The 27542-nt window shown below is 34.1% G+C and overlaps 1 protein-coding gene across 1 annotated transcript in view; it reads right to left on the reverse strand.

Moving 5' to 3' along the window:
* LOC133549179 (hyaluronidase-1-like) overlaps positions 1-27542 on the reverse strand; it is a 39156-nt gene that overhangs the window by 9101 nt on the left and 2513 nt on the right. Inside the window, exons 2-3 of the mRNA XM_061894352.1 lie at positions 8260-9191; positions 2802-2891 (exon numbers count right to left, since the gene is read on the reverse strand). Of these exons, the coding sequence (XP_061750336.1) occupies positions 2802-2891; positions 8260-9191 (1022 nt within the window). The remainder of the gene's footprint in view (positions 1-2801; positions 2892-8259; positions 9192-27542) is intronic.

A 27542-nucleotide genomic window follows, 5' to 3' on the forward strand; every position in this document is an offset into this window, starting at 1 on the left:
ACTTATATTCACACGCTTTTTCGTCATACGTGTAACTATGATAAAGGACAATTTTTTTGGCGTGTTCATAGTTTGTTTAAAAATAATATAATATTCTTATATACTATAAGTGACCAGACGTCCAAGATCAAAACTGGGAATAATAATCCCAGAGAAGGGGAAAAAACGGTCAGCTATTTCTAAATTGAATAAACAATATGATTAGGTTATATGTACATGCATATATCCTACATAAACAGTGTATCATTACATTAGATATCTATATAGTTTATAGACTGTATTTCTGTTGCTGCAACAGCAGAGAGTTTATTCTGTCTTGACACTTTGTATTAATATTTTCTATTACATTCTTCTTTTAAATGATCATGTTTACAGTGATTGTTTTGTATGTATTTTTCATGTATGTTGCTTTGGATAAAAGTGTCTGCCAACTTAAACATAAACGTATATAAACACCTGAAAGTCTTTATATGAACTAAAACCACAAATCTGTTTCACTGGATTCTGAATAACAGCAAATTCTGTCTTACCCAACAAAATTAGTATTTGAATATTGTTACTAAAAGACTTATTCCTGATTACACTTATACTGTTAAGAAAGTATTGTCTTATACTTTGCCTAAAATGAGAATGCATCATAATCAGTGGCGGCTGGTTAATTTTCCATAGGGCCGTGAATTCTAAAAAGTACACCTCTGTTCCTTGTTATTTTTATGTATTTATGTTTTTCATGTGTACGCACACATAAACACACATACAGTATGAGATGAGATCAATGAGATAAGGTAAGAACAGGATAGAAACTGCTGTGGAACTAGTTACAATGCTATATGCCATGATAATACAATGTTAACACCTTTGTGCAAATAAGTACAGTTGCACTTGTTTTTTCAAATGTGTTCATTCTGAAAAGGAATGAGTTAAATGTTTAAAATAACTGGTTAATAGTGCTATTATGAAGTGCAATGTCAGCACAATTTTTTTTATTATACTGTAAATACATACAGCGTTTTAAAAGCATACATAATCTGTGTAAATGTATTAGTCTGTGGTTAAAAGGACTTGAAATGACTCGAAACTCAAAATGCAGGACTTGGGACTTGGCTTGAGACTTGCCTGTCTTGACTTGGGACTTGACTCGGGACTTGCCTGTCTTGACTTGGGACTTGACTCGAGACTCGAGGTCAAAGACTTGAGACTTACTTGTGACTTGCAAAACAATGACTTGGTCCCACCTCTGATATATATATATATATAATATATATATATATATATATATATATATATATATATATATATATATATATATATATATATATATATATATATATAATATATATATATAGACATATATATATATATATACATGTATAAATATGTATATGTATACACATATGTGTATAAATATACATATAGATATATGTACATATATGTGTAAATATATGTATATATACATATATGTGTATATGTATATATGTATATACATGTATATATATGTGTATATATATACATATATGTGTGTGTATATATATACATATGTATACATATGTGTATATATGTATATTTTCATATGTGTATATACTGTATGTATATACATATATACATATTTATGTATATATATACATATATAGATGTATATATATGTATGTGTATATAAGTGTATATATATTTGTGTGTGTGTATATACATATGTATATATATGTGTATATATGTATATTTTCATATGTGTACATACATATATATACATATTTATGTATTCACGGTGGCAGAGGGGTTAGTGCGTCTGCCTCACAATACGAAGGTCCTGCAGTCCTGGGTTCAAATCCAGGCTCGGGATCTTTCTGTGTGGAGTTTGCATGTTCTCCCCGTGAATGCGTGGGTTCCCTCCGGGTACTCCGGCTTCCTCCCACCTCCAAAGACATGCACCTGGGGATAGGTTGATTGGCAACACTAAATTGGCCCTAGTGTGTGAATGTGAGTGTGAATGTTGTCTGTCTATCGGTGTTGGCCCTGCGATGAGGTGGCGACTTGTCCAGGGTGTACCCCGCCTTCCGCCCGATTGTAGCTGAGATAGGCGCCAGCGCCCCCCGCGACCCCGAAAGGGAATAAGCGGTAGAAAATGGATGGATGGATGGATGTATGTATATATATACATATATAGATGTATATATATGTATGTGTATATAAGTGTATATATATTTGTGTGTGTATATACATATGTATGTATATATCTATATATATATATGTGTACATACTGTATGTATATACATATGTATGTCTATGTATATATATATGTATTTATATATACTGTATATATTTATGTTTTGCATTTAGTTTTCTTACCATACCTAAAATGAGCAACCATGACCTTCATTAGTTACCCTCCTTATTTTGACAGCATTTCGCCCACTTAACTTTGCTTCATTAATTAATTAATAATCAATTGATCATTATTATTATATCAATAATCAATATGCTGAGATGTTTAAATGTGAAGAGCAGAAGTGGAAGTTTAGTGCGAGCGTGTTGCAAGTATGAGACACAAGGTCTGTTGGGAAAGAGTCCAGGCCGCGCCACAGGAAGTGGGCGGAGCCTGTGATTAGTAAGTGCTTGTTTAGTAGCTTTGGTGGAGGTTTCATGCCTGCGCTTGTTCCTCGTGCCAACCTTTGGCCCTAAAAAGGTTCTCTTGGTATGCTGAGTGCCTCCGAAAGCCTCGTAAATTTGGAGACTGTCACTCGGCGTTCCTGAGGGGGCGGGGCTTGCCCCCAACACGACGATACGGGACTGAGTTGGTGTCGTACCTCGCTGTCGGTCACGTTCATGTCGCCCCAGGAGACCACGCCGGCCACGCCCAGGGCCGCCGCCTCCCCGATGGTGCTGACCAGGTCCACCTGAGACGGGAGACAACCAATCAGAGCCATCGGGCGGGAAACTGTGTCACGATATCAGTGTCTGGAATCGGCCCGTATCGGTAATTGTTGAAGTTTTTCTTCAGGTGAAGTCAGGAATGTGTAAAAAAAAATAGTGAAAAGTGTGAAACAAAGAAAGCTGAGAAGAAGAACTTTCCGCAGTGCTCTAAAGGGTGAGCTAAGGTGGTTTTAGCACTCTGGTCTTGCTTCATTTTCAGACCACATTGGTCTAAACACAGTCCCTTTGGGGGAAAAAATCCAAAAACTTGTCCAGGTGACATTTCCTCTTTCATCTACAATTTCTTCATTTTGACTTTCTCTTTTCACTCCATGTTGGATTTCTCATCATTTTGACTTTTATCTCATCTTTTGGATTTTCTCGTCTCATCATTTCCACTCAAATTCTAATGACTTTTTATCTCATGATTTTGTCTTTTGATCTTCTCATTTCAACTTTATGACTTTTTTGTCTCATAGTTTACACTTTCATATTGCATTATCATTTTTATTTCATAGTAACTTTTGTATCTCATCATTTCTACGTCATTTATCATTTCTGATTTTTAAAATATTTATTTAAATATTTTAAATCTCATAATTTCAACATTGGCAAATGTTTGACTTTTGTCTCATATTTCCTCATAAAATTGACTTTTATCCCCTTATGTCAATTTTCCTATTTCAGAATTACATCTTTTTTATCTCATAATTTCGACTTTATGTCCCATAATTACAATTTTTTTTATCACATAATTTCGACTATATAGCTCATAATTGAAACATTTTAATCTCATGATTTTGACTTTATCATCATCACAACTTTTTTATCTCATAATTTGGATTTTATATCTCATAATTAACATTTTATTTCATAATTTCAACTTTATATCTCATCATTACAACATTTTAATCTCATAATTTCGATTTTCTATCTCATAATTTCGATTTTATATCTTATAATTACAACTGTTTAATCACATAATTTCGACGATATAGCTCATAATTAAAAAATGTTAATCTCATAATTTCGACTTTATCTCATAATTTTGACTTTATATCTCATCATTACAACTTTTTTATCTCAAAATTTCGACTTTGTATCTCATAATTAAAACTTTTTTTATCACATAATTTAGACTATATAGCTCATAATTAAAAAATGTTAATCTCATCATTTAGACTATTGTCATTACAACTTTTTTTTATCTCATAATTACAACATTTTATCTCATAATTTCAACTTTATATCTCACCATTACAAAATTTTAATCTCATGATTTCGACTTTCTCTCTCATAATTTCGATTTTATATCTCATAATGAAAAAATGTTAATCTCATCATTTAGACTTTATCATCATTAAAACTTTTTTATCTCATAATTTTGATTTTATATCTCATAATTAACATTTTATTTCATTATTTCAATTTTATATCTCATCATTACAACTTTTTTTTATCACATAATTTCGACTATATAGCTCAAAATTTAAAAAATGTTAATCTCATAATTTCTACTTTATCTCATAATTTCGACTTTATATCTCATCATTACAACTTTTTTTATCACATAATTTCGATTTTATAGCTCATAATTGAAACATTTTAATCTCATGATTTTGACTTTATCATCATTACAACTTTTTTATCTCATAATTTGGATTTTATATCTCATAATTAACATTTTATTTCATAATTTCAACTTTATATCTCATCATTACAACATTTTAATCTCATAATTTCGATTTTCTATCTCATAATTTCGATTTTATATCTTATAATTACAACTGTTTAATCACATAATTTCGACGATATAGCTCATAATTAAAAAATGTTAATCTCATAATTTCGACTTTATCTCATAATTTTGACTTTATATCTCATCATTACAACTTTTTTATCTCATAATTTCGACTTTGTATCTCATAATTAAAACTTTTTTTATCACATAATTTAGACTATATAGCTCATAATTAAAAAATGTTAATCTCATCATTTAGACTATTGTCATTACAACTTTTTTTTATCTCATAATTACAACATTTTATCTCATAATTTCAACTTTATATCTCACCATTACAACATTTTAATCTCATGATTTCGACTTTCTCTCTCATAATTTCGATTTTATATCTCATAATGAAAAAATGTTAATCTCATCATTTAGACTTTATCATCATTAAAACTTTTTTATCTCATAATTTTGATTTTATATCTCATAATTAACATTTTATTTCATTATTTCAATTTTATATCTCATCATTACAACTTTTTTTATCACATAATTTCGACTATATAGCTCAAAATTTAAAAAATGTTAATCTCATAATTTCTACTTTATCTCATAATTTTGACTTTATATCTCATAATTACAACTTTTTTTATCACATAATTTCGACTATATAGCTCAAAATTAAAAAAATGTTAATCTCATGATTTCTAATTTATCTCATTATTTTGACTTTATATCTCATCATTACAACCTTTTTATCTCATAATTTCGACTTTATACCTCATGATTACAACTTTTTTTATCACATAATTTCGACTATATAGCTCAAAATTAAAAAAATGTTAATCTCATGATTTCTAATTTATCTCATTATTTTGACTTTATATCTCATCATTACAACCTTTTTATCTCATAATTTCGACTTTATACCTCATAATTACAACTTTTTTATCACATAATTTCGACTATATAGCTGATAATTAAAATATGTTAATCTCATGATTTCGACTTTATCATCATTACAACTTTTTGATCTCATAATTTCAACTTTATATCTCATCATTACAACATTTTAATCTCATAATTTCGACTCTCTATCTCATTATTTCAACTTTTTTATCACATATTTTTGACTATATAGCTCATAATTTAAAAATGTTAATCTTATCATTTACACTTTATCATCATTACAACTTTTTTAACTTGGGCGGCATAGCTCGGTTGGTAGAGTGGCCGTGCCAGCAACTTGAGGGTTGCAGGTTCGATTCCCGCTTGTGCCATCCTAGTTACTGCCATTGTGTCCTTGGGCAAGACACTTTACCCACCTGCTCCCAGTGCCACAAACACTGGTTTAAATGTAACTTAGATATTGGGTGTCACTATGTAAAGCGCTTTGAGTCATTTGAGAAAAGCGTTAAATAAATATAATTCACTTCACTTCACTTATAATTTTGACTTTATATCATAATTACGACATTAGATCTCATAATTTCAATTTTATATCTCATCATCACAACATTTTAATCTCATAATTTCGATTTTTATATCTCATAATTTCGACATTATATCTCATAATTACAACTTTTTCATCACATAACTTCGACTATATAGCTCATAATTAAAAAATGTTAATCTCATAATTTCTACTTTATCTCATAATTTTGACTTTATATCTCATCATTACAACATTTTTTATCTCATAATTTTGACTTTATATCTCATAATTACAACTTTTTTATCACATAACTTTGACGATATAGCTCATAATTAAAATATGTTAATTTCATAATTTCTACTTTATCTCATAATTTTGACTTTATATCTCATCATTACAACCTTTTTTATCTCATAATTTCGACTTTGTATCTCATAATTAAATTTTTTTTATCACATAATTTCGACTATATAGCTCATAATTAAAATATGTTAATCTCATGATTTCGACTTAATCATCATTACAACTTTTTCTCATATTTTTGACTTTATATCTCATCATTACAACTTTTTTTATCTCATAATTTCTACTTTATATCTCATCATTACAACATTTTAATCTCATAATTTCGATTTTCTATCTCATAATTACAACTTTTTTATCACATATTTTTGACTATATAGCTCATAATTTAAAAATGTTAATCCCATCATTTACACTTTATCATCATTACAAATTTTTTATCTGATCATTTTGACTTTATATCTCATAATTACAACATTTTATCTCATAATTTCAACTTTATATCTCATCATTACAAAATTTTAATCTCATAATTTTGACTTTCTATCTCATAATTTCGATTTTATATCTCATAATTACAACTTTTTTTATCACATAAATTCGACTATATAGCTCAAAATTAAAAAATGTTAATCTCATAATTTTGACTTTATCTCCTAATTTTTACTTTATATCTCATCATTACAACTTTTTTATCTCATAATTTCGACTTTATATCTCATAATACAATTTTTTTATCATATAATTTCGACTATATAGCTCATAATTAAAAAATGTTAATCACATCATTTAGACTATTATCATTACAACTTTTTTTTTATCTCATAATTACAAAATTTTATCTCATAATTTCAACTTTATATCTCATAACTCCAACTTTTTTTAATCACATAATTTTGACTATATAGCTCATAATTAAAAAATGTTAATCTCATAAATTCTACTTTATCTCGTAATTTCGACTTTATATCTCAGAATTACAACTTTTTTTTATCACATATTTTTGACTATATAGCTCATAATTTAAAAATGTTAATCACATAATTTACACTTTATCATCATTAAAACTTTTTTATCTGATAATTTTGACTTTATATCTCATAATTACAACATTTTATCTCATAATTTCAACTTTATATCTCATCATTACATTTTAATCTCATAATTTTGACTTTCTATCTCATAATTTTGCTCTTATATCTCATAATTACAACTTTTTATCACATAATTTCGACTATATAGCTCAAAATTAAAAAACTGTTAATCTCATAATTTTGACTTTATCTCATAATTTTGACTTTATATCTCATCATTACAACTTTTTTATCTCATAATTTCGACTTTATATCTCATAATACAATTTTTTTATCGCATAATTTCGACTATATAGCTCATAATTAAAAAAATGTCAATGTCATCATTTAGACTATTATCATTACAACTTTTTTTATCTCATAATTGCAAAATTTTATCTCATAATTTCAACTTTATATCTCAACATTACAACATTTTAATCTCATAATTTCGATTTTTTTCTCTCATAATTTCGATTTTATATCTCATAATTACTACTTTTCATCACATAATTTTGACTATATAGCTCATTATTAAAAAATGTTAATCTCATAAGTAGGACTTTTATCATCATTACAACTTTATCTCATAATTTTGACTTTATATCTCATAATTGCGACTTCATATCTCATGATTACAATTTTCTAATCTCAGATTTCGACTTCATATCCCATCATTTTTATCTCATAATTTGGATTATTTTGAATCTATATTTGGGTGTGTTTTATACCCGGTGGGTCTTATATTCGGGTGCGTGGATCTAATCAGATAAAGACCGGGATGTGGTTTTACGGGCCAGCCTGCCTACCTCCGACATGTAGTCGTCCGTGCTGTCCTTGTAGACGGGCCGGATGTAAGCGTAGACGGGGGTGGCGTAGGAGGCGTTGGCGAGCGCCGACACCCGCAGGGCCTCGTGTAGGCGGTGGCGCACAAAGAGGCGCGCCTGGGCGGAGTCTTGCAGCACCAGCTCCAGGTAGATGGAGGGGAAGATGGCGGTGGACTCGCTCCAGAGCCACAGCAGCTCGTCGTTGCGCCGCTTTTCCAGGTCGGGACATTCCCCGGTGAAGGCGTCCATGTCCTGGTGGTAGTCGTAGTTGTAGCAGTCCGGGTACAGGTAGTACCCCCACAGCCGGCGGGGCCGCAGCTTCTTCCCGATGCGGAGGGAGCGCAGGAAGAACCTTTCGGCGGCGCGCTCGAACAACATCTTGGCGCGCTCCTCGGCCTCGTCGTCGGTCAGGGAGGCGTTCCTGTTCTTGACCCGCTGGACGGAGATCTGCCGGTAGATGTCCTTGCTGCCCCAGTTCCTGGCCCACTGCGGCCGCCACTCCTCGAAGTCCAGAACGGCCAGGCCCGGCTGGTCGTCGGGGATGTAGAACTCCACGTCGTCCTCGGCCAGCTCGCGGTGCTCCTGCAGGTCCACCAGCTGCGGGAGACCGTCCTCCACGAACTCGCCCGTGTCCTCGTCCACGTAGGGGAAGATGCCGAAGCGGTCGGTGTAGAAGATGGAGACGCTCTGGTTGGTGGCCGTCTTCAGCGTGCTGCTCACCAGGTGGAAGAGGGACAGGTCCAGGGGGACGGCGAAGCGGGACTCGCACAGCTCGGTGGGGGCGTTCCAGGTGAACAGGAAGGGGTGGTCCTCGTGGATGGGGGGGTCCGTCCACAGGGAAGAGCCCACGCCGGACCTCAGCAGGACCAGCACAGCGATGACGCAACACCCGTGTTGGGTCATTTTCACACCAACTGCCAACAAAATCAAGTTCTTGTTCAGTCCACTTGAAAAAAAAGTCGACTTTTTCCCCGACGTCAAACTTCCTGAGAGGTAGCAGCCTCTGCAGTGGCCCCAGCGAAATGCTAACGTTAGCTTTCCCACACTTGTGACGCGACAAGTACCAAGTACCAAATATGAGGCGTACGAATGCAAAACTAGATAGATGTATAAATAGTGCTTTATTGACTCCTTCAGGAGAAATCCCTCAGGAAATGTTAAATTAAATTAAATTAATACTAGCTAGGAAAGCTAGCATGCTAACGTTAACAAGCTAAGAATTAAAACAAACAAACGAAAAACTAACAGCTAGTATGTGTCATGTACTAAGTTTAATGACTGTAAGGCGTATGTTTGCTAAAATGGCCAAAAGTTAGCATGCTAACAAGGCAAAAATCAAGTTATATGACTATAGGGTAAAAAGTAGCAAAATTAGCTAAAAAAAAAAAAAAAAAAAAATAGTTAGCTTTTGTGATGTACCAAAATGTAGGACTCTGGGGTAAACGGTGACAAAATTAGCAAGAAAAAGTTAGCATACTAACAAGGCAAATATCAAGTTATATGACAAATAAGTAAAAAGTAGCAAGATTAGCTAAAAAAAAAATAAAAAAAAGTCAGCTTGTGTGATGTACCAAAATATAGGACTCTGGGGTAAACGGTGACAAAATTAGCAAGAAAAAAGTTAGCATACTAACAAGGCAAATATCAAGTTATATGACTATAGGGTAAAAAGTAGCAAAATTAGCTAAATTTTTTTTTTTTTAAAGTTAGCTTGAGTGATGTACCAGATTATGTAGGACTCTGGGTTAAACGGTGACAAAATTAGCAAGAAAAAAGTTAGCATACTAACAAGGCAAATATCAAGTTATATGACTATAGGGTAAAAAGTAGCAAAATTAGCTAAAAAATTTTTTTTAAAGTTAGCTTGTGATATGTACCAAAATATAGGACTCTAGGGTAAACGGTGACAAAATTAGCAAGAAAAAAGTTAGCATGCTAACAAGGCAAATATCAAGTTATATGACTATAGGGTAAAACGTGGCAAAATTAGCTAAAAGAAAATAAAAAAAAGTTAGTTTGAGTGATGTACCAAAATATAGGACTCTGGGTTAAACGGTGACAAAATTAGCAAGAAAAAAGTTAGCATACTAACAAGGCAAATATGAAATTATATGACTATAGGGTAAAAAGTGGCAGAATTAGCTAAAACATTTTTTTTAAAAGTTAGCTTGTGTGATGTACCAAAATATAGGACTCTGGGGTAAACGGTGACTAAATTAGCAAGAAAAAAGTTAGCATACTAACAAGGCAAATATCAAGTTATATTACTATAGGGTAAAAAATAGCAAAATTAGCTAAAATTTTTTTTTTTTAAGTTAGCTTGTGTGATGTACCAAAATATAGGACTCTGGGGTAAATGGTGACAAAATTAGCAAGAAAAAAGTTAGCATACTAACAAGGCAAATATCAAGTTATATGACTATAGGGTAAAAAGTAGCAAAATTAGCTAAAAAAATAAATAAAAAAAAGTTAGCTTGTGTGATGTACCAAAATATAGGACTCTGGGGTAAACGGTGACAAAATTAGCAAGAAAAAAGTTAGCATACTAACAAGGCAAATATCAAGTTATATGACTATAGGGTAAAAAGTAGCAAAATTAGCTAAAAATAAATTTTAAAAAGTTAGCTTGTGTGATGTACCAAAATATAGGACTCTGGGGTAAATGGTGACAAAAGTAGCAAAACAAAAGTTAGCATGCTAACAAGGCAAGTATTATGTTCAATGACGTTAGGGTAAACAGTAGGCTGACCATACGTCCTCTTTTCCCTGGACATGTCCTCTTTTGCGGGGGTGTCCGGGCGTTTTTTTTAAATGCGTCAAATGTCCGGCATTTTGAATTGGGGTTGCTTGTATTTTCAATGTAGGACCAGGGTTAGGTTACTGTATATATATATATATATATATATATATATATATATATATATATATATATATATATATATATATATATATATATATATATATATATATATATATATATATATATATATATATATATATACAAATTGAGAGCTTTGCCTTCCGGCTCAGCTCCTTCTTCACCACAACGGATCGGTACAACGTCCGCATTACTGAAGACGCCGCACCGACCCGCCCGTCGATCTCACGATCCACTCTTCCCTCACTCGTGAACAAGACTCCTAGGTACTTGAACTCCTCCACTTGGGGCAGGGTCTCCTCCCCAACCCGGAGATGGCATTCCACCGTTTTCCGGGCGAGAACCATGGACTCGGACTTGGAGGTGCTGATTCTCATTCCGGACGCTTCACACTCGGCTGCGAACCGATCAAGTTAGAGCTGAAGATCCCGGTCAGATGAAGCCATCAGGACCACATCATCTGCAAAAAGCAGAGACCTAACCCTGCGGTCACCAAACCGGAACCCCTCAACGCCTTGACTGCGCCTAGAAATTCTGTCCATAAAAGTTATGAACAGAATCGGTGACAAAGGACAGTCTTGGCGGAGTCCAACCCTCACTGGAAATGTGTTCGACCCACTGCCGGCAATGCTTACCAAGCTCTGACACTGATCATACAGGGAGCGGACCGCCACAATAAGACAGTCCGATACCCCATACTCTCTGAGCACTCCCCACAGGACTTCCCGAGGGACACAGTCGAATGCCTTCTCCAAGTCCACAAAGCACAAGTAGACTGGTTGGGCAAACTCCCATTCATCCTCAAGAATCCTGCTGAGAGCACAGAGCTGGTCCACAGTTCCACGACCAGGACGAAAACCACACTGTTCCTCCTGAATCCGAGGTTCGACTATCCGGCGTAGCCTCCTCTCCAGTACACCTGAATAAACCTTACCGGGAAGGCTGAGGAGTGTGATCTCACGATAGTTGGAACACACCCTCCGGTCCCCCTTCTTAAAGAGAGGAACCACCACCCCGGTCTCCCAATCCAGAGGTACCGCCCCCGATGTCCACGCGATGCTGCAGAGTCTTGTCAACCAAGACAGCCCCACAGCATCCAGAGCCTTAAGGAACTCCGGGCGGACCTCATCCACCCCTGGGGCCTTGCCACCGAGGAGCTTTTTAACTACCTCAGCGACCTCAGCCCCAGAAATAGGAGAGTCCACCACAGATTCCCCAGGCACTGCTTCCTCATAGGAAGACGTGTTGGTGGGATTGAGGAGGTCTTCAAAGTATTCCTTCCACCTATCCACAACATCCGCAGTTGAGGTCAGCAGAACACCATCCGCAGCGTTGATTGTGCACTGCTTCCCCTTCCTGAGGTGGCGGACAGTGGTCCGGAATCGCTTCGAAGCTGTCCGGAAGTCGTTTCCCATGGCTTCCCCGAACTCCTCCCATGTCCAAGTTTTTGCCTCCGCGACCGCTGAAGCTGCACACCGCTTGGCCTGTCGGTACCTGTCCACTGCCTCCGGAGTCCTATGAGCCAAAAGGACCAGCCAGATAGGACTCCTTCTTCAGCTTGACGGCATCCCTCACCGCTGGTGTCCACCAAGGGGTTTTAGGATTTCCGCCCCGACAGGCACCCACTACCTTGCGGCCACAGCTCCGATCAGCCGCCTCGACAATAGAGGTGCGGAACATGGTCCACTCACACTCAATGTCCAGCACCTCCCTCGTGACATGTTCAAAGTTCTTCCGGAGGTGGGAATTGAAACTTTCTCTGACAGGAGACTCTGCCGGACGTTCCCAGCAGACCCTCACAATGTGCTTGGGCCTCCCAAGTCTGTCCGGCATCCTCCCCCACCATCGCAGCCAACTCACCACCAGGTGGTGATCGGTAGAAAGCTCCGCCCCTCTCTTCACCCGAGTGTCCAAAACATAAGGCCGCAAATCCGATGACACAACTACAAAGTCGATCATGGAACTGCGGCCTAGGGTGTCCTGGTGCCAAGTGCACATATGGACACCCTTATGTTTGAACATGGTGTTTGTTATGGACAAACTGTGACGAGCACAAAAGTCCAATAACAAAACACCACTCGGGTTCGGATCCGGGGGGTCATTCTTCCCAATCACGCCTCTCCAGGTTTCCCTGTCATTGCCAACGTGAGCGTTGAAGTCCCCCAGTAGGACAAGGGAATCACCCGGGGGAGCACTTTCCAGTACTCCCTCGAGTGTTCCCAAAAAGGGTGGGTACTCTGAACTGCTGTTTGGTGTGTAAGAACAAACCACAGTCAGGACCCGTCCCCCCACCCGAAGGCGGAAGGAGGCTACCCTTTCGTCCACCGGGTTGAACTCCAACGTGCAGGCTTTGAGCCGGGGGGAAACAAGAATTGCCACCCCAGCCCGTCGCCTCTCACTGCTGGCAATGCCAGAGTGGAAGAGGGTCCAGTCCCTCTCGAGAGAAGTGGTTCCAGAGCCCTTGCTGTGCGTCGAAGTGAGTCCGACTATATCCAGCCGGAACTTCTCGACTTCGCGCACTAGCTAAGGCTCTTTCCTCCCTAGTGAGGTGACGTTCCACGTCCCAAGAGCTAGCTTCTGTAGCCGAGGATCGGACCGCCAAGTGCCCTGCCTTCGGTTGCCGCCCAGCTCACATTGCACCCGACCTCTATGACCCCTGCTATGGGTGGTGAGCCCATTGGAGGGGTGACCCATGTTGCCTCTTCGGGCTGTGCCCGGGGCCCGGCCACCAGGCGCTCGCCATCGTGCCCCACCTCCGGGCCTGGCTTTTGAGGGGGGCCCCGGTGACCCACGTCCGGGCGAGGGAAATTTGGGTCCATGCTTTTTCTTCTTCATAAAGGTCTTCGAGCTGCTCTTTGTCTGATCCCTCACCTAGAACCTGTTTGCCTTGGGAGATCCTACCAGGGGGCTTTAGGCCCCCGGACAACATAGCTCCTAGGATCATTGGGACACGCAAACTCCTCTGCCACGATAAGGTGGCAGCTCAGAGAGGAGTATATATATATATATATATATTTGAAATACTCGAGTTGGTGAATTCTAGCTGTAAATATTGTAGCGGCTGGCTAAGGGGTGTTAGCCAATGGCTTTGGCTGGGGGGCGGGACTTCCGGGGAAGTTAGGGAAGTGACGCTATTGACAGGAAGTGTTGGTTCGAGTTTTGCCAGAAAAAGGAAACAGACTTCTTGGTAAACACTAAGGTGAGTGTAAAGTCAACATTTTTAACTCCAGTAAATGAGTTATTTCAGTATTTGTGAGTCCATGGAAACTTCCCTTTTATCTCCCGCTGAATCCACATTGTTCGAGGATGGAGACAGGCTAGCTGTTAGCTTCAAGCTAACCAGCACCCGAGCAGACTCCTCCACCTCAAAAATATACTTTGCAGGTCAAAAAACGGGGCAGTTGTTTGCCTTTTGAAGTGTTAATGTGCGAGGAGTGTTCAAAAGGAGTCTTTTGAAGAAGTGGCTGACAAGTTAGCATCGCTGACAGCGACGTCATCACCGTCATTCTTTACTGAAGCAGAGATGCTGACTGACAGTTATGATAAACGCCATACATTTATCAGATTTAATTTTTTATTATCTATAGCAAGGGTGTCAAAAGTGTGCCACGGCACATTATAAAAATATTATTAAAATAAACTAAAACATAACACAAGTGAAATAAAAAAGCTTAAAGGTGAAATGTAGTTTAGAAAAAGTTGCAACGTTGACTAATAAATTAAAGCTGTTTTTTTTTCTTTCAAACTGTCATTGCTCAAAACATAATATTGAATCAAAATCAATGTTATTATGAGTTATTGACCTATCCAAAGTTCCCATTACTTCACATCACATTACTTCACATCAAATATTACACTAAGAAAAATATTTTTGTGTGTTTGCCATTAAAAACATAGTTTTGTTTGACAAAAAAGGGCAAGAAACCAAACAAACAAAAAAACAACATAAAAAAACTAAAACATTTTGAAATGAGGGATGGATGTGAAGTTGATGTAGACTCCAGAGATTTAAGCCTTAAATATAAAATGTATGTATGACCCGAGCAAAACACTTTTTACACTTTTATACTGAAATAAATACGCCTACAACTTATTAAATAAAAACATAGAAAAAAACTACCAGCAGCGGTAAAGTTAAGATCCATGAAGGAAAAATGTTACATATGTATACACATTTGTTTTCTTTTTGTATTATTATTTTTTTTAATGTTTAGGACAACCTTTTTCCAAAACACGATATAGAACAGGGGTGCCCACACTTTTTCTGCAGGCGAGCTACTTTTCAATTGACCAACTCGAGGGGATCTACCTCATTTATATGTATCATTTATATTTATTTATTTATGAAAGAGACATTTTTGTAAACAAGTTAAATGTGTTTAATGATAATACAAGCATGTGTAACACATATAGATGTCTTTCTTTCACGAAGACAAGAATATAAGTTGGTGTATTACCTGATTCTGATGACTTGCATTGATTGGAATCAGACAGTAATGATGATAACGCCCACATTTTCAAATGGAGGAGAAAAAAAGTTGTCCTTTCTGTACAATACCACATGAAAGTGGTTGGTTTTTGGCATCTAATTCATCCAGCTTCCATACACTTTACAAGAAAAACATTGGCGGCAAATTCCGTAGCTTGCTTGATTGACATTCACGGCACCCGAGGGTCTTGTGAGATGACGCTGGCTGCTGCCAGTTCATTATTATGAAAAAATGACAGAGAGGAAGGCGAGAAACACTTGTTATTTCAACAGACTTTCGCGCCGTCCCTTCCATCAAAACTCTAAAGGCCGACTGCACATTTCCTATCTTCACACTAAAAGCCCTGCTTCATGCTGCCTGCGCTAACAAATTAAGAGTCTCGGAAAGCCAGCTTTCTGAGGGATCGCTTGTGCACGCCAGTTTTCCGAGACTCTGTATTTAGTTAGCGCAGGCAGCATGAAGCAGGGCTTTTATTGTGAAGATAGGAAATGTGCAGTCGGCCTTTAGAGTTTTGACGGAAGGTACGGCGCGAGAGTCTGTTGAAATAAAAAGTGTTTCTCGCCTTCCTCTCTGTCATTTTTAATAATAATGATCTTGCAGCAGCCAGCGTCATCTCACAAGACCCTCCGGTACCGTGAATGTCATTTAAGTGATGTCTTGGTGAAGATTGACGATCACAAATTTTTAGGTCTATTTTTTTTAAAAGCCTGGCTGGAGATCGACTGACACACCCCCCGCGGTCAACTGGTAGCTCGCGATCGACGTAATGGGCACCCCTGATATAGAATGTGAGATACAACAGGACAATAAATACGTTTATAATTTGTTTTCAAAACGCTTACAAAAAAGTGGGAGCCCAAAAATTTACTGTGGGACCCCATTTTTATGACTGGATGGGGTCCCTGGGACCCCATTTTAAAAAATCCCTAGCACCAACACAGCAGTCAACAGAGGAGAAAAAAAATGCTTTATTTAAATAAATATATTATTTATAAAGCAAGTTTGAGTATCATTGGCAAATTATGGTCAGCCTAGATTTTAGTACCAATCAGTGTGTGCTACAATACTTAGATATTTGCAGTACTTGCATGATGAAGTAAGAGTAGTACACATGGTAGTTCTCTCTCTTGTCTTCTCTTGTTTTATTACTTGGTGACACAACATCAAGCACATCTTGTTCATCAGCTTTAGGACATCAGAGGACCATGTTGGTACAAGTCCAACACTTCATTTCAAAATACTGTACATTCTAAGTCAATGTCTTTGAAGTATTTCACTTCCTTTTTAGCCTTTAGGAATGCACTCACTGTGAGACAAGACCAAAAGACACAAAATGAGCCGTATATGTTAACGTTTTTAAATGTACTGTAGCATCAGGCTACGTATGCTGTTAGCATCAGGCTATGTACACTGTTAGCATCATTCTACATACCCTGTTAACATCATGCTGTTGGATTCATGCTGCGTGTGCTATTAGCATCATGCTACATACAATGTTAGCAACATGCCACATAGCTGTCAGATTCATGCTGCACGCGCTGTTAGCATTATGCTAAATACGCTGTTAGCATCATCCTACATATGTTGTTAGCCTCACTCTACATACAATGTATCTACATACACTGTTAGCATCATTGTACATATGCTGTTAGCATCATTCTACATACGCTGTTAGCATCCTTCTACATACACCGTTGGCATTATTCTACATATGTTGTTAGCATCACTCTACATACAATGTATCTACATACACTGTTAGCATCATTCCACATATGCTGTTAGGATCATTCTACATATGCTGTTAGCATCATGCTAAATACGCTGTTAGCATCATCCTACATATGTTGTTAGCATCACTCTACATACAATGTATCTACATACACTGTTAGCATCATTCCACATATGCTGTTAGCATCATTGTACATACACCGTTGGCATTATTCTACATATGCTGATAGCATCATCCAATCCAATCCAATCCACTTTATTTATGTAGCACATCTAAACAACAATAACGTTTCCAAAGTGCTGCTACATATGGAGTTAGCATCATTCTACATACACTGTTAGGATCATTATACATATGCTGTTAGATTCATGCTAAATACGCTGTTAGCATCATCCTACATATGTTGTTAGCATCACTCTACATACAATGTATCTACATACACTGTTAGCATCATTCCACATATGCTGTTAGCATCATTCCACATACACTGTTAGGATCATTCTACATATGCTGTTAGCATCATGCTAAATACGCTGTTAGCATCATCCTACATATGTTGTTAGCCTCACTCTACATACAATGTATCTACATACACTGTTAGCATCATTGCACATATGCTGTTAGGATCATTCTACATACGCTGTTAGCATCATTCTACATACACCGTTGGCATTATCCTACATATGCTGATAGCATCATCCAATCCAATCCAATCCACTTTATTTATACTGCACATTTAAACAACAATAACGTTTCCAAAGTGCTGCTACATATGGTGTTAGCATCATTCTACATACACTGATAGGATCATTCTACATATGCTGTTAGCATCATGCTAAATACGCTGTTAGCATCATCCTACACATGTTGTTAGCATCACTCTACGTACAATGTATCTACATACACTGTTAGCATCATTCCACATATGCTGTTAGCATCATTCCACATACACTGTTAGGATCATTCTACATATGCTGTTAGCATCATGCTAAATACGCTGTTAGCATCATCCTACATATGTTGTTAGCATCACTCTACATACAATGTATCTACATACACTGTTAGCATCATTGTACATATGCTGTTAGCATCATTGTACATACACCGTTGGCATTATTTTACATATGCTGATAGCATCATCCAATCCAATCCAATCCAATCCAATCCACTTTATTTATATAGCACATTTAAACAACAATAATGTTTCCAAAGTGCTGCTACATATGGTGTTAGCATCATTCTACATACACTGATAGGATCATTCTACATATGCTGTTAGCATCATGCTAAATACGCTGTTAGCATCATCCTACACATGTTGTTAGCATCACTCTATGTACAATGTATCTACATACACTGTTAGCATCATTCCACATATGCTGTTAGCATCATTCCACATACTGTTAGGATCATTCTACATATGCTGTTAGCATCATGCTAAATACGCTGTTAGCATCATCCTACATATGTTGTTAGCATCACTCTACATACAATGTATCTACATACACTGTTAGCATCATTGTACATATGCTGTTAGCATCATTCTACATACGCTGTTAGCATCATTCTACATACACCGTTGGCATTATTCTACATGTGCTGATAGCATCATCCAATCCAATCCAATCCGCTTTATTTATATAGCACATTTAAACAACAATAACGTTTCCGAAGTGCTGCTACATATGGTGTTAGCATCATTCTACATACACTGATAGGATCATTCTACATATGCTGTTAGCATCATGCTAAATACGCTGTTAGCATCATCCTACACATGTTGTTGGCATCACTCTACGTACAATGTATCTAAATACACTGTTAGCATCATTCCACATATGATGTTTGCATCATTCCACATGCACTGTTAGCATCATTCCACATATGCTGTTAGCATCATTCCACATACACTGTTAGGATCATTCTACATATGCTGTTAGCATCATGCTAAATACGCTGTTAGCATCATTCCACATATGATGTTAGCATCATTCCACATGCACTGTTAGCATCATTCCACATATGCTGTTAGCATCATTCCACATACACTGTTAGGATCATTCTACATATGCTGTTAGCATCATGCTAAATACGCTGTTAGCATCATCCTACATATGTTGTTAGCATCACTCTACATACAATGTATCTAAATACACTGTTAGCATCATTGTACATATGCTGTTAGCATCATTCTACATACGCTGTTAGCATCATTCTACATACACCGTCGGCATTATTCTACATATACTGATAGCATCATGGTACATATGGTGTTAGCATCATTCTACATACACTGTTAGGATCATTCTACATATGCTGTTGGGATCATTCTACATACGCTGTTGGCATTCTTCTACGTATACTGTTAGCATCATTCTACATATAATGAATCTACATACACTGTTAGGATCACTCTACCTATGCTGCTAGCATCATTCTACATACGCTGTTAGCATCATTCTACATACACCGTTGGCATTATTCTACATATGCTGATAGCGTCATGCTACATATGGTGTTAGCATCATTCTACATACACTGTTAGGATCATTCTACATATGCTGTTAGCATCATTCTACGTACGCTGTTGGCATTCTTCTACGTATACTGTTAGCATCATTATACATATAATGAATCTACATACACTGTTAGGATCATTCTACCTATGCTGCTAGCATCATTCTACATACGCTTTTAGCATCATTCTACATACACCATTGGCATTATTCTACATATGCTGATAGCATCATGCTACATATGGTGTTAGCATCATTCTACATACACTGTTAGGATCATTCTACATACGCTGTTGGCATTCTTCTACGTATACTGTTAGCATCATTCTACATATAATGAATCTACATACACTGTTAGGATCATTCTACCTATGCTGCTAGCATCATTCTACATACACTGTTAGCATCATTCTACATATGCCGTTAGCGTCATTCTCCATACACTGTTAGCATCATTCTACATACGCTGTTAGCATCATTCTCCATAGGCTATTAGCATCATTCTCCATACACTGTTAGCATCATTCTTCATAGGCTGTTAGCGTCATCCTACATACACTGTTAGCATCATTCTACATAGGCTGTTAGCATCATTCTCCATAGGCTGTTAGCATCATTCTCCATACGCTGTTAGCATCATTCTCCATACATTGTTAGTATCATTCTACATACGCTGTTAGCATTCTTCTACATAGGCTGTTAGCGTCATTCTCCATACGCTGTTAGCGTCATTCTCCATACGCTGTTAGCATCATTGTAAATATACTGTTAGCATCATTCTCCATAGGCTGTTAGCGTCATTCGCCATACACTGTTAGCATCACCTAACAATATGTTGTTTCTTTTGCCCAGCTGTACTTTTTCATCATTTCATGTTAATGACATCATTAAAAAAGAGTCATGGTAAAATGTGTCATGATTCATTTCCCCGCACCTGCTGCTTGTCAGGGGGCGGGGCATAGGTTAAAACATGTGACCTCCGTACAGGAAGTGCGGTCAAAAGCACAGCTGAAGTGGTGTTGTCATTTGTCTGCGATGAAGTCTCAGAAGTTCTTGTAAAAGTATTTTTGTCTTTTATGTTGGTAATAAAAATATATTTATACCAAACTGTAAACTGTAAATGGAAACTAGCGTATCGCATGTCAATAACTTCATGTTGTGTGTCTACCAGACAAGCTGTGGGCAACACAAATATATATCTTTTTGTTGTTGTTGTTTTATTTACATCAATTAAGAATCGTTACAAACAAGAATCGCGATTCATTCCGACAAATGATTCTTTTTGACACCCGGATTAAAAAATATATATTTTGAAAAATATATCTATATATTTTTTTTAATTTTCATTCAAATCAATTAAGAATCATTACAAACAAGAATCGTGATTCATTCCAACAAACGATTCTTTTTGACACCCGGATTAAACATTTCATATATTTGAAAAATAATTTTAATCACTTTTTGATTTTCTTCAAAATCAATTGAGAATCATTACAAACAAGAATTGTGATTCATTATTAAAAAATATAAATAAATTGCTTATTTTCTTTAACATCAATTAAGAATCGTTACGAACAAGAACAGCGATTCATTTCAACAAACGATTATTTTCGAGTCCCGGATTTTAAAAAAATTATTTTAAACAGTAGATGTATATATTTTTTTATTTTCTTTAAAATCAATTAAGAATCGTTATAAACAAGAATTGTGATTTAATCCAACAAACGATTCTTTTTGACACCCGGATTAAACATTTCATATATTTGAAAAATATTTTTAATACATTTTTTATTTTTTTTCATATCAATTAAGAATCATTACAAACAAGAATTGTGATTCATTCCAACAAACGATTCTTTTTGACACCCAGATTAAAAAAATTCATACATTAAAAAATATAAATAAATTGCTTATTTTCTTTCAAATCAATTAAGAATCGTTACAAACAAGAATCGCGATTCATTCCAACAAACGATTCTTTTTTACACCCGGATTAAACATTTCATATATTTAAAAAAAAATTTTCATCAATTTGTGATTTTCTTTCAAATCAATTATGAATCGTTACCAACAAGAATCGTGATTCATTCCAACAAACGATTCTTTTTGACACCCGGATTTCAAAAATTCATATTTTAAAAAATATAAATAGATTGTTGATTTTCTTTCAAATCAATTAAGAATTGTTACAAACAAAAATCGCGATTCATTCCAACAAACGATTCTTTTTGACACCCGGATTTTAAAACAATTATTTTAAAAAGTATATATATATAAAAATATATATATTTTCTTTCAAATCAATTAAGAATCGTTACAAACAAGAATCGCGATTCCTTCCACCAAATGATTCTTTTTGACACCCGGATTTAAAAAAAATTATTTTAAAAAGTAGATTTTTTTTTTTTTTTAATTTTCTTTCAAATTAATTAAGAATTGTTACAAACCAGAATCGTGATTCAGTCCAACAAACGATTCTTTTTGACACCCGGATTAAACATTTCATATATTTAAAAAATAATTTTCATCAATTTTTGATTTTCTTTCAAATCAATTATGAATCATTACCAACAAGAATCGTGATTCATTCCAACAAACGATTCTTTTTGACACCCGGATTTCAAAAATTCATATTTAAAAAAATATAAATAGATTGTTGATTTTCTTTCAAATCAATTAAGAATCGTTACAAACAAGAATCGCGATTCATTCCAACAAACGATTCTTTTCGACACCCGGATTTTAAAACAATTATTTTAAAAAGTAGATATATATAAAAAAATATCTATTTTCTTTCAAATCAATTAAGAATCGTTACAAACAAGAATCGCGATTCCTTCCACGAAATGATTCTTTTTGACACCCGGATTTTAAAAAAATTATTTTAAAAAGTAGATATATATTTTTTCAAATTTTCTTTCAAATCAATTAAGAATCGTTACAAACAAGAATCGCGATTCATTCCAACAAACGATTCTTTTTGACACCCGGATTAAAAAATTCATATATTTAAAAAATAATTTTCATCAATGTTTGATTTTCTTTCAAATAAATTATGAATCGTTACCAACAAGAATCGTGATTCATTCCAACAAACGATTCTTTTTGACACCCGGATTTCAAAAATTCATATTTTAAAAAATATAAATAGATTGTTGATTTTCTTTCAAATCAATTAAGAATCATTACAAACAAGAATCGCGATTCCTTCCACCAAACGATTCTTTTCGACACCCGGATTTTAAAACAATTATTTTAAAAAGTTGATATATGTAAAAAAATATATGTTTTCTTTCAAATCAATTAAGAATCGTTACAAACATGAATCGCGATTCCTTCCACCAAATGATTATTTTTGACACCCGGATTTAAAAAAAAATATTTTAAAAAGTAGATATATATATTTTTAAAATTTTCTTTCAAATTAATTAAGAATCGTTACAAACCAGAATCGTGATTCATTCCAACAAACGATTATTTTTGACACCCGGATTTCAAAAATTCATGTATTAAAAAATATAAATAGAATGTTGATTTTCTTTAAAATCAATTAAGAATCGTTACGAACAAGAATCGCGATTCATTCCAACAAACGATCCTTTTTGACACCCGGATTTTTTAAAAATTATTTTAAAAAGTAGATGTATATATATTTTTTTATTTTCTTTCAAATCAATTAAGAATCGTTACAAACAAGAATCGCGATTCATTCCAACAAACGATTCTTTTTGACACCCGGATTAAACATTTCACATATTTAAAAAATAATTTTCATCAATTTTTGATTTTCTTTCAAATCAATTATGAATCGTTACCAACAAGAATCGCGATTCATTTCAACAAACGATCCTTTTTGACACCCGGATTTTTTAAAAATTATTTTAAAAAGTAGATATATATAAAAAAATATATATATTTTCTTTCAAATCAATTAAGAATCGTTACAAACCAGAATCGTGATTCAGTCCAACAAACGATTCTTTTTGACGCCCGGATTTAAAAAATTCATACATTAAAAAATATAAATAAATTGCTTATTTTCTTTTAAATCAATTAAGAATCGTTACAAACAAGAATCGCGATTCATTCCAACAAATGAGTCTTTTTGACACCCGGATTTCAAAAATTCATATTTTAAAAAATATAAATAGATTGTTGATTTTCTTTCAAATCAATTAAGAATCGTTACAAACAAGAATCGCGATTCATTCCAACAAACGATTCTTTTCGTCACCCGGATTTTAAAACAATTATCTTAAAAAGTAGATATATATAAAAAAATATCTATTTTCTTTCAAATCAATTAAGAATCGTTACAAACAAGAATCGCGATTCCTTCCACCAAATGATTCTTTTTGACACCCGGATTTTTAAAAGATTATTTTAAAAAGTAGATATATATTTTTTTAAATTTTCTTTCAAATCAATTATGAATCGTTACCAACAAGAATCGTGATTCATTCCAACAAACGATTCTTTTTGACACCCGGATTTCAAAAATTCATATTTTAAAAAATATAAATAGATTGTTGATTTTCTTTCAAATCAATTAAGAATCGTTACAAACATGAATCGCGATTCCTTCCACCAAATGATTATTTTTGACACCCGGATTTAAAAAAAAATATTTTAAAAAGTAGATATATATTTTTTTTAAATTTTCTTTCAAATTAATTAAGAATCGTTACAAACCAGAATCGTGATTCATTCCAACAAACGATTCTTTTTGACACCGGATTTCAAAAATTCATGTATTAAAAAATATAAATAGAATGTTGATTTTCTTTAAAATCAATTAAGAATTTTAAAATCAATTAAGAATTTTCTATAAAATCAATTAAGAATCGTTACGAACAAGAATCGCGATTCATTCCAACAAACGATCCTTTTTGACACCCGGATTTTTAAAAAATTATTTTAAAAAGTAGATATATATATATTTTTTTATTTTCTTTCAAATCAATTAAGAATCGTTACAAACAAGAATCGCGATTCATTCCAACAAACGATTCTTTTTGACACCCGGATTAAACATTTCACATATTTAAAAAATAATTTTCATCAATTTTGGATTTTCTTTCAAATCAATTATGAATCGTTACCAAAAAGAATCGTGATTCATTCCAACAAACGATTCTCTTTGACACCCGGATTTTAAAAATTCATAAAATTAAAAAATATATATAAATTCCTTATTTTCTTTAAAATCAATTAAGAATCGTTACGAACAAGAATCGCGATTCATTTCAACAAACGATCCTTTTTGACACCCGGATTTTTTTAAAATTATTTTAAAAAGTAGATATATATATATTTTTTTATTTTCTTTCATATCAATTAAGAATCGTTACAAACAAGAATCGCGATTCATTCCAACAAACGATTTTTTTTGACACCCGGATTAAACATTTTATATATTTAAAAAATAATTTTCATAAATTTTTGATTTTCTTTCAAATCAATTATGAGAATTGTGATTCATTCCAACAAACAATTCTTTTCAACACCCGGATTTTAAAACAATTATTTTAAAAAGTAGATATATATAAAAAAATATATATATTTTCTTTCAAATCAATTAAGAATCGTTACAAACAAGAATCGCGATTCATTCCAACCAAATGATTCTTTTTGACACCCGGATTTAAAAAAAATATTTTTAAAAAGTAGATATATATATATTTTTAATTTTCTTTCAAATTAATTAAGAATCGTTACAAACCAGAATCGTGATTCAGTCCAACAAACGATTCTTTTTGACACCCGGATTTAAAAAATTCATACATTAAAAAATATAAATAAATTGCTTATTTTCTTTTAAATCAATTAAGAATTGTTACAAACAAGAATCGCGATTCATTCCAACAAATGATTCTTTTTGACACCCGGATTTCAAAAATTCATATTTTAAAAAATATAAATAGATTGTTGATTTTCTTTCAAATCAATTAAGAATCGTTACAAACAAGAATTGCGATTCATTCCAACAAACGATTCTTTTCGACACCCGGATTTTAAAACAATTATCTTAAAAAGTAGATATATATAAAAAAATATATGTTTTCTTTCAAATCAATTAAGAATCGTTACAAACAAGAATCGCGATTCCTTCCACCAAATGATTCTTTTTGACACCCGGATTTAAAAAAAATTATTTTAAAAAGTAGATATATATATTTTTTTAATTTTCTTTCAAATTAATCAAGAATAGTTACAAACAAGAATTGCGATTCATTCCAACAAACGATTCTTTTCGACACCCGGATTTTAAAACAATTATCTTAAAAAGTAGATATATATAAAAAAATATATGTTTTCTTTCAAATCAATTAAGAATCGTTACAAACAAGAATCGCGATTCCTTCCACCAAATGATTCTTTTTGACACCCGGATTTTAAAAAAATTATTTTAAAAAGTAGATATATATATTTTTTTAATTTTCTTTCAAATTAATCAAGAATCGTTACCAACAAGAATCGTGATTCATTCCAACAAACGATTCTTTTTGACACCCGGATTTAAAAAAAATATTTTAAAAATTATATATATATATATTTCTTTTTATTTATTTTCTTTCAAATCAATTAAAAATCGTTACAAATAAGATTGTGATTCATTCCAACAAACGATTCTTTTTGACACCCGGATTTAAAAAAAAATATTTTAAAAATGAGATATATATATATTTCTTTTTATTTATTTTCTTTCAAATCAATTAAAAATCGTTACAAATAAGATTGTCATTCATTCCAACAAACGATTCTTTTTGACATCCAGATTTAAAAAATTCATATATTAAAAAATATAAGTAAATTGCTTATTTTCTTTCAAATCAATTAAGAATTGTTACGAACAAGAATCGCAATTCATTTTAACAAATGATTCTTTTTGACACCCAGATTTTTAAAAAATTATTTTAAAAAGTAGATATATATATTTTTTATTTTCTTTCAAATCAATTAAGAATCGTTACAAACAAGAATCGTGATTCATTCCAACAAACGATTCTTTTTGACACCCAGATTTAAAAAATCTGTATATTTAGAAAAGAAAAAAAAAGTTTTTGAAATCAATTGACATTCGTTACAAACAAGAATAGCAATTAATTCCAACAAATTATTATTTTCGACACCCGGATTAAATAATTAATGTACAATAAAAATAAAATAAAATAGATTTTTGATTTCCTTTCAAATCAATTAAGGACCGTTAGAAACAAAAATCAGGATTCATTCCAACAAACGATTCTTTTTGACACCCGGATTAAAGAATGAATATATTTCCAAATAAATAAATAAAAAGATTTATTTATTATTGTAATTTTTTTTTAAATCATTTAAGAATCGTTACAAACAAGAATCACGATTAATTTTAACAAACTATTCTATTTGACACCTGGATTAAAAAAATTGATATTGTAGCGGCGAACAGCTGTCTCGTCAGCTGATGCGCGAGCTCGCAACCTCGGCAACTAAATGGCAACCAGCCAAACCCCATTTAATAAAACGTTTTATGGTAAAGTACATCCGTACCCCTTTTACACCTGGACAACCCCAGGTAAACTCTATATAATTTGGCATTAGTTCAGCCTGTCTGATTATATGATCAGAGCCGATCTATTCACATTCACGTGCAGGTATAGCTCGCGTCT

This window comes from Nerophis ophidion, linkage group LG03 (genome assembly GCF_033978795.1).
Source record: "Nerophis ophidion isolate RoL-2023_Sa linkage group LG03, RoL_Noph_v1.0, whole genome shotgun sequence".
Classification (NCBI taxonomy): Eukaryota; Metazoa; Chordata; class Actinopteri; order Syngnathiformes; family Syngnathidae; genus Nerophis; species Nerophis ophidion.